General features: G+C 45.0%; 1 protein-coding gene across 1 annotated transcript in view; it reads left to right on the top strand.

Annotated features, from left to right (window-relative positions):
* The window catches only part of IFNGR2 (interferon gamma receptor 2), a 34800-nt gene extending 21212 nt beyond the window's left edge, over positions 1 to 13588 (top strand). The window contains exons 3-7 of the mRNA XM_082395067.1: positions 802 to 1010; positions 5286 to 5431; positions 9090 to 9249; positions 9636 to 9793; positions 12906 to 13588. Of these exons, the coding sequence (XP_082251193.1) occupies positions 802 to 1010; positions 5286 to 5431; positions 9090 to 9249; positions 9636 to 9793; positions 12906 to 13088 (856 nt within the window). The 3' untranslated portion in view covers positions 13089 to 13588. The remainder of the gene's footprint in view (positions 1 to 801; positions 1011 to 5285; positions 5432 to 9089; positions 9250 to 9635; positions 9794 to 12905) is intronic.
* Positions 13589 to 17596: the final 4008 nt, after the last annotated feature.

Below are 17596 nucleotides of genomic sequence, written 5' to 3'. Positions count from 1 at the left end.
AAATAAATAAAATAAATAAGTTTATAAAAATAAAAAATCAAAAAAGCATAATAACAAGTGTTGGTGAGGATAAGGAGAAATTGGAACCTTTATACATTGTGGGTGGGAATGTAAAATGGTGCAGCTACTTTGGAAATCAGTTAAAAATAGTTACCATATGACCCGGCAAGTCCACTCCTAGGTATACACCCCAGAGAACTGAACATAAGTTCACAAAGAAATTTCCATGTAAATATTCTTAGCATTATTCACAATAGCCAAAAAGTGGAGACAACCCACACGCCCATCAGCAGATCAGTGGATAAAATAAATGTGGTATGTACATACAATGGGACATTATTTGGTCATAAGAAGGGATGAAGTACTGATACATGCTACAACATGTATCACGCTTGAAAACATACTAAGTAAAACAGGCTAAGTGAAGGGCACTAGTCACAAAAGACCACATAGTTTATGATTCTATTTCTATGAAATGTCCAGAACAGGCAAATCCATAGAGATAGAAAGTAGATCAATGGTAGCCTAGGGCTTGCGGGGTGGAGGAAATGGAGAGTGATTGCTGTAGGTGCAGGGGTTTTTAGGGGATGATGAACTGGATTGAAATGGATTGTGGTGAGGCTGCACAACCCTGTGAATTTACTGAAATCCATTGAATTGTACACTTTAAATGGGGGTAGTGTATGGTATGTGAGCTATGTCTCAATCGAAAACATCGAATTAAAAACTCATCTCTGGGGAAACTGTTATATGTGATCGAAGAGAGACTTGTGCAAAGTAAAATCCTTCTTCCCTTTGCAGCAGCACTAGTAGTACCTGGTATGACGTCAACAAAAAAGACAGCAGGGTGGATTGTACGAACCTCACCGGGACAGAGTGTAACTTTACCGCAAACAGCCTCTTGGAGGGTTTCCCACGGCATTTCAACATCTCTTTACGCGTCCGAGCTAAGCTGGGGGACCTCGTCTCTGCCTGGGTAAAGGCACCTTGGTTCGAACACTATCGGAATGGTAAGACAACTTGGGTACAAACTTCCTTTAACGTTTGCAGGTTTTCTTCACTTTCCTCTTCACTGAGCGGTACTGACTCCACGCCCCTCCGTCCTGCCTCTCACCCTAAATAACCAGCACCCAGGTGGGTATGATGGTCAAACCCGAGTACTGACCACGGAAGCTGACGCTAGGGGAGGGTGATTTGCTAGACCTGGAGGTTGTCAAACCCCAGCCTGCAGGTCAAATCCCGCCTGCCAACCGGTTTTTGTAAAGTTTTATTGGAAAGAAAATGTGTTATATATGTACAATGGAATACTACTCAGCCATAAAAAAAGAATGAAATAATGCCATTTGCAGCAACATGGGTGGACCTAGAGATTATCATATAAGTGAAGTAAGTCAGAGGAAGAAATATTGTATGATATCTCTTACATGGGGAATCTAAAAAAATGATACAGATGAACTTATTTACAAAACAGAAACAGACTCACAGACATAGAAAACAAACTTACGGTTACCCAAGTGGAAAGGGGGGGAGGGATAAATTTGGAGTATGGGATTAAGATATACACACTACTATATACAAAACAGATAAACAACAAGGACCTACTGTATAGCACAGGGAACTTGTAATAACCTATAATGGAAAAGAATCTGAAAAAGAATACATGTATAACTGAATCACTTTGCTGTACACCTGAAACTAACACAATATTGTAAATCAACTAGACTTCAATTTTTTAAAAAAAGTTTTATCGGAATGCAGTTTCCCCATCTTTTCATATACTGTCTACGGCTGCTTCCAAGCTGCAACAGGCGAGCTGAGTAGTCGCAACAGGGGCTGCGTGACCAGTCAGAGCCTAAATTCACTCTGGTGCTTTACTGAGAAAGTTTGCTAACCTCTGTGCTGGAGGGAATACTAGCATATTGGCTTCACTGATCACTGTTACATGGCACAACTTCTTTTATGTTCAGGAAAGATTTTAATTTAGCCTTGAACAGTACCTGGCACATAGCAGAAAATATCTGTGGAATGATTGAATGAACAGATATGCTCCCAGATATTGGAAGGGAGCATGAGAGTCGTCAGACAATAGTTTATAGCTTTGTTCCTTCAATGACTCATTTTTCACATGGTCAGCCGTGCCTAATGTTTCTCTGCTGTCTATGCAAACACAAAGTATGGAACTTCTTGGGATCCTGATTCAAACTAAACAGAGGTATAAGACGATTGAGGAAATGTGATCGCTGTCTAGATCTTTGATGACTTATTAAGCAATTGTTGCTAATATACTTTAGGTGTTATAATGGTATTTTGTTATGTTTTTTTTAAAAAGGCGGGGAGTCTGGTCTTTTCAAGATACATACTGAAGTATTTACAGATGCAATGATGTAATGTCTGAGATTCCTTCAAAATAATCCAGAGAGTGGGAGGGGCAAGGTGGTCCTTACAAGGTGGATGGGCACAGGAGAAACAAAACCGGTCAGGACTTGACGGTTGCTTTAAAGTTGGGTGATGAGTACATGAACTTTGTTTACAGTCTTCTCTCTACTTTCTATATGTTTGAAATTTTCTGTAATAGAAGCTAAGAAAGGGACTTTCCTGGTGGTACAGTGGTTAAGACTCCACACTCCCAGTGCAGGGGGCCCGGGTTCGATCCCTGGTCAGGGAACTAGATCCCACATGCATGCCGCAACTAAGAGTTCGCATACCGCAACTAAGACCCAGCACAACCAGATAAATAAATAAGTAAATATTTTTTTTAAAAATTATTTTAAAAAAAAAAGGTTTTTGCTAGCAATTTGAGGATGGTACGAGAAGACAGTGCAGTCCCTGCTGGCTGGTCTTCTGTGGACAAGTCATTTGTCCCTGAGTGGAGACCCATCACACATCTGAGCTATCAAGCGTCACCGAAGTGGGAATTCGTGGGGAAAAAGTAACGGTGGTATCAGAAGCAGGGCCTGTCATGAAGTCGCTGGTCTGTCCTCCCGGCCAGAGCTGGGCAGCCGTGTCCTCGGTTAGTTACTGGTGGGATGTCACTGGTAAACTTCAAGACAGTGGTGTTCTCAGAGCCCATCGCTGCTTGCAGCACTTGCGGTCGAGTCAGGATGGGTAACCAACTTGAAGATGCTTTACTGAGGGTAGAGGGATGAGATGGTGCCTGAAGGGGGCAGGCTTTGGCATCACATAAACTTGGGCTCAAATCCCAACACTGCCACTTACCGGCTGTCACTCTGGGCAAGTAATGTCCCTCTGGGCTTCAGTTTCCCCCTCTGGGAAATGGGGATGGCCTTCTGTGGGTGTTACATAGATCTGTGTGGACGCGGATGTAAAGTCCGTGTTGCCAGGTTTAGAGTGATCGCTCAGTCTGTGGACACTGCTATCAGCAATGACCCATAGATCCACTGAGCCCTCCTGCAGGGCCCAGAGGAAAGGCAGACTCATCACGTTGGTATCAGATTCTCCGTCTGGCACGCCCTTCAGAGGCAGGTCTTTTGGTGCTGACCTGGCAGCGGTTAAGTGATTAGTCATCCAGGCTCCCATGCCCACTCCGGTGGGTAAGTCACAGAAAAGTCTAGAGCATCTGCTCAGCGGGGGCCTGGGCCTGCAGGTCCGCATGCTCCAGTCACTTGGCTTTCAGAAGCATAGCTTGAAGACGTGCATGCCATCATCTGTGAGCCGGTTTAGTGAGAGCTTTTTGTTTCACACAGCTTATCCGCTAACATCGCTGTGGCTTGAGGTGGGCCAGGCCCGACCCTGTATCTGTCTGGACTTAGTTCCTCCACCAGAACAAAGGAGATGAGAGGGCATGAGTGCAAACCCTGCAGGGACCAGTTACTTTTACACACAGAGAAAGGTGACCAGAACACATGCCTAACCCTCCCCAACCCGGGAGAGCCCAGAGCAGAGCGTGGAAGCGAGAGAGACATCCAGCCCCACTTTGGTGAACGCAGAACTGTTCACCGTGATATGATCATCTGTGTGTGTAGAAGGTGCAGAAACAGGCCTCTTAGAACTTGGAGGACACAACCTGTACTTTGATCTGAGTTCCTCAGGTTAGTTATACAATTTAAATGCTCACCTGATAAATGCTGTAATCTTCCTTCTAAGAGCATATTATGAGCCATAGTCCTTGGCTGTCCTGTGACTTATATGAAAAGCCTTAACAAATAGACGTATGATGGTAATATTTCTCAGTTATTATATTTAAGCATTGTATTAGAAAGAGCTAGAAGATAAACGTATTTAAAAGTTTGTAAACACCACTTTTGGTGGGCTAACAAAATCTTTTCCCTCTCTGCATGAAAATTTGACCTTTGGTTAACCTTCCAGCTCTCTGGAAACCTGATAAAGGTGGCATATGAACCACGTCATTTTTTTTTTCTTTTTCTTTTTTTATTGGGGTGTAGTTGTTTTACGATGTTGTGTTAGTTTCTACTATACAGCGAAGCGAATTAGAGTTCCCCATGCTATACAGCAGGTTCTTATTAGTTATCTATTTTATACATATTAGTGTATATACGTCAATCCCAATCTCCCAATTCATCACACCACCACCCCGCCACTTTCCCCCTTGGTGTCCATCCGTTTGTTCTCTACATCTGTGTCTCTATTTCTGCCTTGCAAACCGGTTCATCTGTACCATTTTTCTAGATTCCACATATATGCGTTAATATATGATATTTGTTTCTCTCTTTCTGACTTACTAGCATTGCTTATGGTCAGAAGGACCTCTGGTTGGTAAATAGCACTTCAACCAGGCCAGTCTTAACCACCTGGTAGGAAACCGTATCTGGGGCACTGCTGAGTGAAGGGGTTCTTGTAACTGGGCGTGTCCCTTGTGGGGACTCTGGAAACTATTCTTGTGGAATTGTGATGAGAAATACTGGCTCTTGTGGTTGAGCCGGGGAGTGCCCTGTACCTGCCCGATGTGGGTGTCAGATCCTTGCACCTGAGCTGTCTCCTGGGGGTGGGCAGGCGCGGCCATGTGGACAACTGTGAGGACCCCTCCTTCCACCGAAGGCCAGAAACCCCTGGTGCCACTCTGTAGCTCCACTGGGCTTCCTGCCCTGTAGCCTTCCAAGTAAATCTGGTGCCCAGAACAGCCTCTGGTAGTCTGAATGCAATCTCATTGCACATATAAATATATGCATGTGTGTATATACTAAATATAATTACATGTACAATATACATATTCTGTATAGATATATGATGTACATGTGTATGTATATATATGTATCTACGTATATACATAGACTGATTGATTGATTTTGTTTGTATTTCTATTTCAGCCACCATCGGGCCTCCAGAAGACATCTGGGTGACCCCAGAAGAAGGCTCCCTTATCATCAGGTTTTCTTCTCCCTTTGATGTCCCTGCCTCCGTGGCCTTTTTTCTGTATTATGTCTACTACTGGGAAAAGGCAGGAATCAAACAGGCAAGAGCATTTTTCTTCTTTGTTTTTGAGTTTCATTTCTTTGGAGTTTCTGGATAGCAAAAGAAAGTCTGCTTTAAAATGGCCCAGGGCACCAGGGTATCGCAGTGTCCCCTTAGAGGCTGAGCCTTAGCGGTTTTGAGCCTCCTCTTCAGGACCTCTGTTCTCACTGTGCTGAGACTCCCCTCCCGCCAGACCCATCTGCAGGGCCCTCTCCGCCTGGTATCACATGGTCCCCGTGGTCTGGGTCTGGACTCAGCTGGTGCCCAGTGTGCCTTTGCCACACTCCGGAGTTTGGGGAGGTTCTGTAGGCCTGTTTCTACAGCAATGAATTTACTACTGCAGCCTGCAAGGTTTAACTATATGAATTCTCTGGTTTGAATGGTTTGCAAAGAGGGCAATGTGAATAGGTGAAAAGTCTACTGGAAGGAGAGAGAGTGTTCTAGGGAGGAGGGCCAGTAGGTTTGAAAAGGCTCGGCACATTTGGGGAACTGAGCGTGCTCGGATCCTTTAGAAATGCAGGCCACGTGAGGGGCTGGGGCAGGGTAAGGTTGACAAAGGTGGGTCAGACCAAAAGGGGTCTGGTCAGCCCTGGGTAGCACAAGAAAAAACTGATGGCCTTTAATCATCTCCAGTATCTGATTATCCAAGCTACGTTTAATGATGTTTTACTACCTGTGTAAACTTCGTGATTTCCTAAGTTCAACATTATTATAATTTTTTATAAGAATAAGAGCTTACGTTTATCCAGAGCTTTCTTTGTATCTGGCACCGGGCCAGGCGCTTTAGATACATCATCTCATTTAACCTTTACACCCACCTGTTTCACAGAGAGGGAAACCAAGTGGTTAAGTAAGTTGCCCAAGGTCAGCCACTGACAGCAGAGCAGAGGAGACATCTAGCCTCAGGGTCCGCGCTTTTAATTGCTGTTTCCCTCCCACGTAGCTGATGTTTGCCCTTGCTCTTCATTTCTTTGTGGTGAGTGTAAAAACACAGAGGAAGGCAAAACTCACTGAAGAACAGACTCTTAGCAAATAGGGAAGAAAGAAAGAATCGGTTCCCGAAATCCTGAGGTCAAGGCCTGGTCAACTGGAATAGAGAAGGCCTGGAAAAATCCAGAAGGGATTCCCCTTTCTCCCTTTCAGCCAGAGCATCTATACTTTGGACTTTCGTGAACAAAAAATTCTGGGGCTAAAGTAACTCTGAAAGCTACTTGTATGATCTCCATTCCAGCTGTGAGTCTGTATGTCAGGGGTCCCCAAGACCAACCCCTAGATTTGCTCGAAGGATGCGTGGGACTCAATATATAGTTGTACTCAAGGCTGTGATTTATTCCAGAGAAAAGACACAAAACAAACTCAGCAAAGGGAAGAGGCACATGGGGCAAAGTCTAAAGGAATCCAGGCATAAGCTTCCCTGAGTCTTCCCCTGGAAGTCACCCAGGACACACTTAACAACAAGAGTGATGTGACAGCACGTGTGAAATCTTATCTACCAGAGAAGCTCATTAGAGGCTCAGTGCCCAGGGCTTTTATTGGGGGCTGGTCACACAGGCACCCTCTGCCCAACATAGACACCAAAACTCCAGACTCCCAGAGGGAGAGCAGATGTTCAGCATAAAAAGCATTGTTTATACACTAAACCACCCTTATCAGTTAGGGAATGGTGGAAACACTCCTCAAATCCACATTCCCAGATGCCAGCCTTGGGTCAACCTTGCAAGCAAACCTTTCTAAGGACAGCAGTCTCATGCCTGAATGGTAGCTCTTCTCTGCAGTCTGTGATTCTAACTTTTGGAATAGCCAACTGGCTCCCAGAATAAACTCAAAAAGAATGTTGTCCTTAAAATTGCTTTATGTGGCATCAGGAGTAAAAATTTTTCTCCTCTGCCATGGCAGTCATCATTTCAAATAGGAGGGAAAAAAATTAAAAATCATCTCTAATCCTACTATTCAAATATAATATGATCATTTTGTATTTTTAAAAATAAGATCATGGGACTTCCCTGGCAGTCCAGTGGTTAAGACTCCGCACTTCCACTGAAGGGGGCGCGGGTTCAATCCCTGGTCAGGGAACTTAGGTCCCGCAGCGTGGCCAAAAAAATAAATAAATAATAAGATGATGTTCTATATACTGTTGAAAAATCTGCCTTTTTTCAGTCAACATACATAAGCAGCTTCACCTCCACATTCCGGAGTGTGTGTGATATTCCACTATTTCAAATGGCTATAGTGTATTCTACTGTAGTATCTCAAAATAAGAAAGCAGTCCTGGGACTTCCCTGGTAGCGCAGTGGTTAAGAATCCGCCTGCCAATGCAGAGGACACAGGTTCGATCCCTGGTCCGGGAAGATCCCACATGCATGCCTCAGAGCTACAGAGGCCACACATCACAACTACTGAAGCCCGCACGCCTAGAGCCCGTGCTCCGCAACAAGAGAAGCCACCGCAATGAGAAGCCCGCGCACCGCAGCGAAGAGTAGCCCCCGCTCGCCGCAACTAGAGAAAGCCCGCGTGCAGCAACAAAGACCCACAGCAGCCAAAAAAAAAATAATGAAAGCAGTCCTTTATGAGAAATCCTATATTGCCGTAATATAGTATTTTTTTTCTCCTTTCCCTGTGGAACAGTGACAGTTTGTCCGAGGTGAGAGTGAGGGGCCATTGACTGACCATGTGGAGGTGACAAGACCCGAGGGAGGGTAGCAGCAGGGAGGGGAGAAGGGGACAGAATCCGCTAAGAATTTGGGACCCAACTCTTTCCTGATGACATAAATCACTCAGATCATTTCGACCAAAACTATAAAAGGAGTCAGCACATTTCAGTGAAAACCAGAAGCAGATTGGGAACCAAAGGAACATTATTTCCTAGAATGACTTTTTTCCTTTATTTGTTGACTAACTTCAAGTATCTAGATGAGATTAACCATGAAATACAAAATGTTCATTTGAAAGGAGAAAATTTCGTCCTAGAAACTGGGATTTGCTAAATTCCAGCTTTGGACCCTCCATTGCTGTGATGGGGCTTCGGTTGGGCCCTCGGACCTCACAGCCAGAAACACAGCTCTAATGCCATCAGCATCTTTCTTGACGCTCCTCACCAATTTTCACATATAAAATTTGTCTGCTATAAGCATATGTGGTACATATAAAATTGGTATTCTGGGGGCTTCCCTGGTGGCGCAGTGGTTGAGAATCTGCCTGCCAGTGCAGGGGACACGGGTTCGAGCCCTGGTCTGGGAGGATCCCACGTGCCACGGAGCAACTGGGCCCGTGAGCCACAACTACTGAGCCTGCACATCTGGAGCTTGTGCTCTGCAACAAGAGAGGCCGCGATGGTGAGAGGCCCGCGCACCGCGATGAAGAGTGGCCCCCACTCGCCGCAACTAGAGAAAGCCCTTGCACAGAAACGAAGACCCAACACAGCCAAAAATAAATTAATTAAAATTTAAAAAAAAGAAACCGATTCCATGTTACTCAACAATAAATAACATTTTAAAAAAAAATCTTAAAATTGGTATTCTGTTTCTTTAGAAACAGAATTACCTTCTTCTTTGGTTATTGTGTTCAGTGTGGATTTGAGGAAACATTGGAGAAGATGGAAGGGGCTTGACCATGCCTATGTGGGTAATTTTCAGGTGTGGTTCTTGGTGTTTTTTACGTAGGTGACACGCCCTTTCAGGAGCAACTTCATCACGCTGAATGATTTAAAACCCTTAAGAGTATACTGTTTCCAAGTCAAGGCAGAACTGTTTTTGGCAAAAGAAAACATCTCTAGACCTGGGCATTTAAGCAACATATCTTGCTCCGAAACAACAGTGGATGGTAATGTATGCTTTCTTAAGTCCTTTCTGAGCTGGGAACAGAACACTCTTAAAATAGTGCAATCAGGGATTGCTTATTAGATGAAGGGTAGTGAGAATGGGGAGACCCAGAGAGAAGGGGCTAGGACAGCACTTCACTGTAGAGATAACAAGCTCGTGCTGAAGTCTCCAGTAGCAAGAGCTGCCAGACAGCTAACATTGCTTTGTTTTAGGGTTGCCTTTACTAGCTATTAATTGAAGCGCACAGGGCTGGGCGGAGGACGGGCAGTATCCATCCAGTTTACTGGGACATGAACTCTGTTTATTGCAGTGGTGGGTGAGAAATTACCCGATGTTTGTATCGTGTGTAGGATGGTCATCTTGTTCACTTTTATGTCACCTCTTTAGCCTCTACCAAGCTTCAACAAGTCATCCTGATCTCTATGGGAACCTTCTTGTTGCTGTCAGTGGTGGTAGGGGCCTGTCTCTTCCTGGTCCTGAAATACAGAGGCCTGGTTAAATACTGGTTTCACTCTCCACCAAGCATCCCATCACAAATAGAAGAGGTATGTGTGTACACATCTAAAAGGGTGACGTGTCAGCCTTTCATGCCCCGCTGGTAACACCTAAGAGTAGAGCGGTGGACAAAGCCCCGACAGAGATTTGAGTTAAAAGCAGCACTTGGTTATTTGGACACCCATGTTCATAGCAGCATTATTCACAATGGCCAAAAGGTAGAAACAACCCAAGTGTCCATCGACAGATGAATGTATAAATAAAATATGGTGGGGGTTCCCTGGCGGTCCAGTGGTTACGACTCAGCGCTTTCACTGCTCTGGCCTCGGGTTCAATCCCTGGTCAGGGAACTACGATCCTGCAAGCCACAAGGTGCAGCCAAAAAAACAAGAGAGACGTGGTATATACATATGAATGGAATATTACTCAGCCTTAAAAAGGAAGGGAATTCTGAGACATGCTACAACATGGATGAACCTTGAGGACATTATGATAAGGGAAATAAATGTCACAAAAAGACAAATACTACATGATTCCACTTATATGAGGTACTTAGAGTACTCACATTCACAGAACCAGAATGTAGAATAGTGGTTGCCAGGGTCTGGAGGGAGGGAGGAAATGAGCAGTTAGTGTTTAACGGGGATAGTTTCAGTTTTGCAAAATGAAAAATGTTCTAGGGACTTCCCTGGTGGTCCAGTGGTTAAGACTCCACACTCCCAATGCAGGGGGCCCGGGTTCAATCCCTGGTCAGGGAGCTAGATCCCACATGCTGCAACTAAGACCCAGCACAGCCAAATAAATTAATTAATTAATTTAAAAGTTCTAGAGACAGATGGTGGTGATCATTGCCCAACAATGTGAATAGACTTTACACTACTGAGCTGTACACTTAAAAATGGTTAAGATGGTAAATTTTATGTTATGTGTATTTTACCACAATCAAAAACAAATTTGGGGGGGGACTTCCCTGGTGGTCCAGTGGCTAAGACTCGGCACTCCCAATGCACGGGGTCAGGGTTCAATCCCTGTTCAGGGAACTAGATCCCACATGCCGCAACGAAGATCCCACATGCGGCAACTAAGACCCGGCATAGCCAAATACATTAATTAATTAATTAGTTAAATAAAGTAAAAAAAAATTTTTTTTTTAATTTTTTTAATGGCACGAGGTTGGCCAAAAGGTGGCCTGGTCTGGCCCAGCCAGGAGATCGGCCGCAGTAGGTCCCTCTGGAGACAACACGACAGTCCCGGGCTTTTGGAGCCTGGCTGGAGGGGACACGGACCAGTGGGGACAGCAGCCGAGAGCATGAGCTTTGGGTCAGACAGTGTGCAGGCAGGAGGGCTCTAGAGTAAACACACCCAGAGCCGTGAGCTCAAAGCCTTGCACGCCGAGTACACAGGGGATGTTACTAGTATTTTAAAGGATTTAAGAAAGAAAAGTGGAGTGGGTAGGTCTTACGGAAAGTCTTGTTTTCCTGCCCAGCTCCGGCGACCCCCTGAGGCTCTGCGAGGGAACCAGGCCCTCTGAGGAGACAGCCGGGACATTCTTGGGATTAGAAACTAGCTGATAGAAGAATATTTAGAACTATTTGCTTCTGGAGGTTTATCATTCTTCAGTAAAATCAGGGTAAAAGTACTGGAAACAGAACCTTATGTTGTTATATCTAGTCTGTAAAGACAGAGTGGTGCTTCTAGAAAGAGCTATAGTCACTTGTTTTCCTTCCTCTGTCTTAAAGTGTTTAAAGTACACAGACGTTATGCAAAACACATGTTAAATTCCCTACTGGAACCTCCATACAAATGCTGCAGGATTCCACTTCTATCAAGAATCTAAAAAGAATAAGAGTCAAACTCATAGAAGCAGAGAGTAGCACAGTGATTACCAGGGGCCGGGTGGCCAGGGGAGCGGGGAGTTGCTTTCAAATGGTATAAAGTTTCAGTTATGCAAGATGAATAAGTTCTGGTTTCTGCTGTACAACATTGTGCCTGTAGGTAGTACTGTGTGGTGCACTTAAAACTGTGTGAAGAAGGTAGAACTCATGTTAGGTGTTCTTAACCACAAAAAAAAAAAAAACAACAACCTTCCCTGGTTAAAACTGTCACAACGTAACAGCTCTCAACTCAGCATTTTACTTGCATCAGTAATTTCTGTCTCGGGACTTCCCTGGTGGTCCAGTGGTTAAGGCTCCCAGCTTCCACTGCAGGGGGCACAGGTTCAATCCCTGGTCAGGGAACTAAGATCCCGCATGCCACGTGGCACAGCCAAAAAATTTAAAAAACAAACAAACAAACAAATAACTCTGTCTCACAGAACTAGCAGCAGGACCCTAGTAAGTGAATTTACTACTAGTTGTTCCTTTGGTGCTTGAATCTAAAACATAAAGTCTTTCGGTTCACTTTTCTGGGAAAGTGTGAAAAGTCTATATCAAAGGTCACTGAAGTTACATGAATCAGGTTTCACTTATATTTTTGAGGTTTCACAAGTGCATGTGATTCGTGGTCGTTCGTCTTCTCATCAGCCAGCTCTAAGCTGACTGTATTTCAGCATCTTTCAGCATTTCCAAGAGCCAGGCAGTCGGTTCTTGGTAACTTGGTAATTGATGGCTAAGCCCAGAGCCGAGGCAGGAGGGCCAGGGCGAGTTAAGGCCTGTGGACCAGCACTTTGCCTTGAGGACCTGCGCTTTCTGATTCGCCCAGGGCTGCATAGCGCAGATCCTCTGCACCCCGTGTGTTGTGTGAAGTAGAACCAACCAGTGGATGGAGTGGCTGAGAAAAATGCTCGTGAACTTTCCCTCTTTGCCCCCATGGTAGTTGAACGAGAGGCTCCGTTTCCTCCTTCCCTGAAAAGTTAGAATTCCAGAGACATTTTAGGAGTAATAATCCACAAGCCCTCATCCAGTGCAGCAAGTCAGAACTTGCTTTTCCTGAGTTACGCCCTTTCATGCTCTCAGAGTATTCCCTGGGTTGGCCCTTGGATTCGTGTGAGTTATTGAGATGAGGGGTGAATGGGGGTTCTGGTTTTAGAAGTTGCTTCGTTGGTGGACAGAATTGGAAGTTATACCTGAATGAAGTAGGATTATGCAACTGAAACTAAAGTATGAAGGTCTGGTATTTGGAACTGATAAACAAATTATGATAATGGTGTCCAACCTTTTCAAGTATTTAAAGGATCCAGCTCAGCCCATCTTAGACGCCTTGGACAAGGACAGCTCGCCAAAGGATGATGCCTGGGACTCTGTGTCCGTCGTGTCGTTTCCAGAGAATAAGCAAGAAGACATTCGCCAAAGCACTTTGAACCAAAGCACCGATCCAAGCCACCAGCCCGTGGAAGGAGGCCCCTGAGGCAATGAAGCTGCGGATGTGCCTTTCCGGACGTGACAGAGCCCCCTACTCTTTATTCCTGTCGTGAAGAGACCCGGGGGTGCCTGGGGAGAGGTCGTGGGTCCCGTGGGAGAGGAAAACTTACTTTTTTTCAACTAAGAATTTCCTAAATCCTACAAGTTTCTAGACCGATTCTACATACCAAAAAAATTAAGGTTTCTCTTAAACACTAAAAAGGCCCATAATTATTTGTTAGCAAAATGGCTGTGGCACCCCTCTGATATTTTGTACATTGTGGGTGGGGCCAGGCGGTCAGGAGACGGGGTCCTCTCCTGGCTATGGCAAGGAGCTTGGGCCCCTCGGGCAGGTCACCTAACCTGTCCCAGCCTCTCCCAACAAGGGACACTGAGTGTACTGGCTTAAAATGTGATGAATCCTGTAAATAGTTTCCTATTAATTTAAGGGTCACTTTTTTTTTTTTCAAGCTAGAAATAAAAGACTGTATAGTTAACTTTTTAAAAGTCTGTGAAGTTTTTCCTCTTCACCTTCTTTATTTTAGTCTATTTTCTGCAAAGTTTCAACTTTTAAAAATGACTATATCTAAATTTGTGTTTTCTTAAATAACACCCAGTAGAGCTACCCAGAGGCCTCATGGTCACGCAGCAAGAAGTTTTGACCTGTGTCACTTGATTCCTTGAAAAGTTAGGAAGAGGATTCTCAGAAGCTGCCTCAGCGCTGCATTTGTACGTGATGTGTCACATGTGCTGAGCAAGGCATGGAAAAAGAATTAGGCAATGGGCAATAGTGATAGCCACTGGGCCTGCAAGTCTTCTGACGATGCAAGTATTGATGCGTTATTTTGTTCAGGGGATATTAATTAAAAATCCATTTATATGGGGGCTTCCCTGGTGGTCCAGTGGTTAAGACTCCATGCTCCCAATGCAGGGGGCCTGGGTTCGATCCCTGGTCAGGGAACTTCATCCCACATCCCGCAACTAAAAGATCCTGCGTGCCACAACTGAGACCTGGCACAGCCAAATAAATAAATTAATTAATTAAATATATTCTTAAAAAAAAAAAATCCATATATATGACTCTTAAGGTTTAGGAAATGGACGCGTAGCTTCACTCCTCCCCTCCAACACACACACAAAGTGACATGTTGCCGTAAGGTTGCTTGAGAAAGAAGCCCCTGCTGGCAGCCTAACCTTGACAGTGGGAAGAGGCGATGCTGACAGGAGGTATCTGAAGCTTCCAGCACCAGTCGATGGAGCCACCTTCTCTGTCTCCGTTGGGGCCTTGGGCCTCTGGTGAGGAATTGGCTCTTGGACTGACTTTCTAACCAATCAATCATTGTGCACCCTTCCATCCAGGGTGACAAGAGAGAAAAGGACACCCACCCACCCCAGGCAAGTCCCCTTGTGAGATGTCTATTGATTAGGTGCCCCTTGAGTTGGGACAGGTTTGGAGAAAGAGTTAGTAGAGGGAAACGGTAAAGACCTCCCTCAAATCATTTAGGAAATGTAAGATAGAAGAGCTTCCTCTGTTGGGCCACACGAAGCAGCCCAGTGAGGAGAGGAGGACACGTATACAGCAGGAAGAGAACCGGTTAAGAGTTTGAACCCAGCAGAAAGGGGGACAGATCAGCTCTGTTAGGAATAAGCTCTTCTGTGCCACCTTCCATAGAAGGAGGTGCCAGCTAGTCGGGGGCAAGCAGGCTGGCCGTGGGGACCAGATTCTGATAAGGCTGAACTGGATTCGGGGCAGAATCAGTCCAGCGTCCTGGGGCAGACTGGGGTTCAGGCCCAGAAAGGCCCTTCTTAATTGCAGGCAGCAGCTTCAGTGAGTGACAGACTCAGAGCCCAAGCCCAGGGCCAGCGCTATTTCCAGGTGCCACTCAGGGGCCAAACTCTACAAGGTTATTGCTTTATAGGGGAGGGGCTACACTGACACCCAACTGGGTTCACCAAGCGTCCAACCGTGCTTCTCCTCTCGGGCCCGCGCCATCCTTCCTCAGTAAGCATCCCCAGGAGGCATGGGGCTGGCCTGTTATCCAGCCCCAGGGAGAAAGGACAGGAATTATTTGAGTAAGTAAGATACTCCTTTTTAATAGTATTTTCCAAAAAGAAACACCTGGTTCTACTTTGTCAGATAAATGACTAAGCAATGGGATTAATACTTATACTAACTTGGGACATTAATTTCTAGTCAAGCTAAGTACATAATCATGTTTGAGCTGGAAACAGTCTATAAATTACCAATAACAGGGCAAACTGCCACCCACATGCCAAATCCAGCCTGCTCCCTGTTTTTGTACAGGCTGTAAGCTAAAAATAGTTTTTACATCTTTAAATGGTTGAAAAAATCAAAAGAAGAATAATGTTTCATCACACATGAAAAGTATATGAAATTTACATTTGAGTGTCCATAAGTAAACTTTCATTGGGACCCAGCGATGCTCATTCATTTCTATATAGCCTATGGCTGTTTTTGCACTGCAAGGCAGAATTGAGTAGTTGCAGGAGATTGTTTGCCTACAAAGCCTAAAATATTTACTACCTGAACCCTTACAGAAAGAGTTTGATGACCCCTGATCTGTACAATGCAGTGTTCATTGTATAGGAGAAAACAGACTCACTTCCATTATTTAGGTTTATACAGGTACAGAAGGTCCCTACAAGACCCCATTTGATACTGAGGCTGTTTAATTCAAGGTTCATATATTATATGGGAGGAGGGGTATTTGATTCTTGCATGTATTCTATAAAGCACCTTATGGACTATGTACCCTGGATACAATTTAGGAGTATGAAGATCAATGGAGGAAAGTAGGCCCTACATCAATAATAGGTCACCCAGAGATGATGGGTGAGTTAGATCAAGGACACTGCTAGCCCATACTGTACCGTTATGTGAATTAGATAAAGACACCCACCTTTCAAGACACTTTGATTTGTGCCACGAATTTTCTTTTTAAGTGAACATACGATCTCCTGCGCCTCACTGTGAATAGCGCCCCCTGGGGGTTCTGCGGCGCTCAGCTTGCAGATTGCAGACAACTTCAGCGCCCTGGGACAGGAAGCTGCTGGGTGAACCCCTCTTGTTCTGGACGGTGCCAAGGCCAGCAGGGCGAGGAGCTGAGGGACATGGGGGTGGAGAGGGGAGGCCCCCAGGGGGGAGTTGGAGGAGGGATAGGGTCAGAGAAGGGAGACTTTCTCCATATCTGTAGGTCACTGGCTGGTGTACTGTAAGTGGAGAAACCACTGCTGCTCTCTCACCAGAAACTACCAGCGTGGAGAACAGCACAGGTCCTAGCCCGTGATTGGGGCATCTGCCTTTGTGACTTTTATTTCATTTACCATCACTTATCTCTGTCCATAGTGTTTTTTAAAAGTCTGCATAGTCACTAGTTATGCTGCTTTCAACTACTGGGAAAAAACTGTATATCCTTAAGGTGCCCCAGGGCCTTCCAAAATAACTTTGCTTTATGCCAGAGAGCCTGTATTTTAGGCGAGAACATCCTAAACCGTCCCAACTGTTTGGTGAGAGTACGAACCCACACAGGCATCTTCCCGTGCAGCAGTCAGACCTCCTGCAGCTCAATGTGCTCACAGGCTCTCCTAAGAAGCAACAGCTCTCTGATGGGGATACAGTAAAAGTGACCTCTTCCTCCTTGCTTCCGGTTTGTGGGGAGGGAAGATGGCCAGGTGCCTCGGGAGGGCACAGAAGCTGGTCAGAGTAGATACTTGGAGCAGCACTTGGCTCAGGGGAGGGATCTGGTCAGTGCCATTCGCCGACACTCTAGGAAGACTGAGATGCCACCTAAAATTTCATCCCGATAATGAAATACAGGCAGGAGTGGCTTCTCCAGGCCCCCCATTTATTAAAAAAAGGGGGGAGGCAGACCCCCAGGGTTTCTTTACATACATACCCCTAGTTAAAACATAATCACTTGCAAAAGACATTAACTACTTTTCCATTGTAATTAAATAGTGCTGTGAATAACAATTTATAATAAATATGAATTGGACTTGTTTCATTTTTACATTCAAGTGAATAGAACTATTTGATATCGTCCCTGTAGATAATAAGTGTACTTTTTGTAGTTGAGAGCGTGAGAGAAGGCCTAAACCCTCCAAGAGCTGATGAGTCCAGATAGGACTCTGAGGCCCTTGCCAATGGGCAAGTAAAGGGCCTGGCATAAAATTCAGTTAATCAATTAAACCGATATGCTTCTTGACTAGCTCCTTTCTGAAGTGTTGCTGTGAAGCTTAGTATGACTGTGTGTAACTCCAGCTACCCCAAACACTTCTCAAGTGGCCAGCCCCATGCTATAACTAAAAGATGAACACAGCACCAATAGTCAGGGCCATGTGTACGTTTGTATAGGTTGTGCACTGCACAACCCCAGGGGTGCCATTCACATACAGAGAACACAAATGTATTCGGTTCCTTTGAGACTTAGAATTTCCTCATGAAAAACTGTCAAAATTAATGGTAAGGTTTCCATGCTAACTTGCAATATCAGT

Source organism: Balaenoptera borealis (assembly GCF_965194805.1).
Source record: "Balaenoptera borealis genome assembly, chromosome: 5".
Lineage (NCBI taxonomy): Eukaryota > Metazoa > Chordata > Mammalia > Artiodactyla > Balaenopteridae > Balaenoptera > Balaenoptera borealis.
The sequence above is the reverse complement of the archived record's forward strand: the minus strand, read 5'-3'. Positions and strand labels throughout refer to the sequence as shown.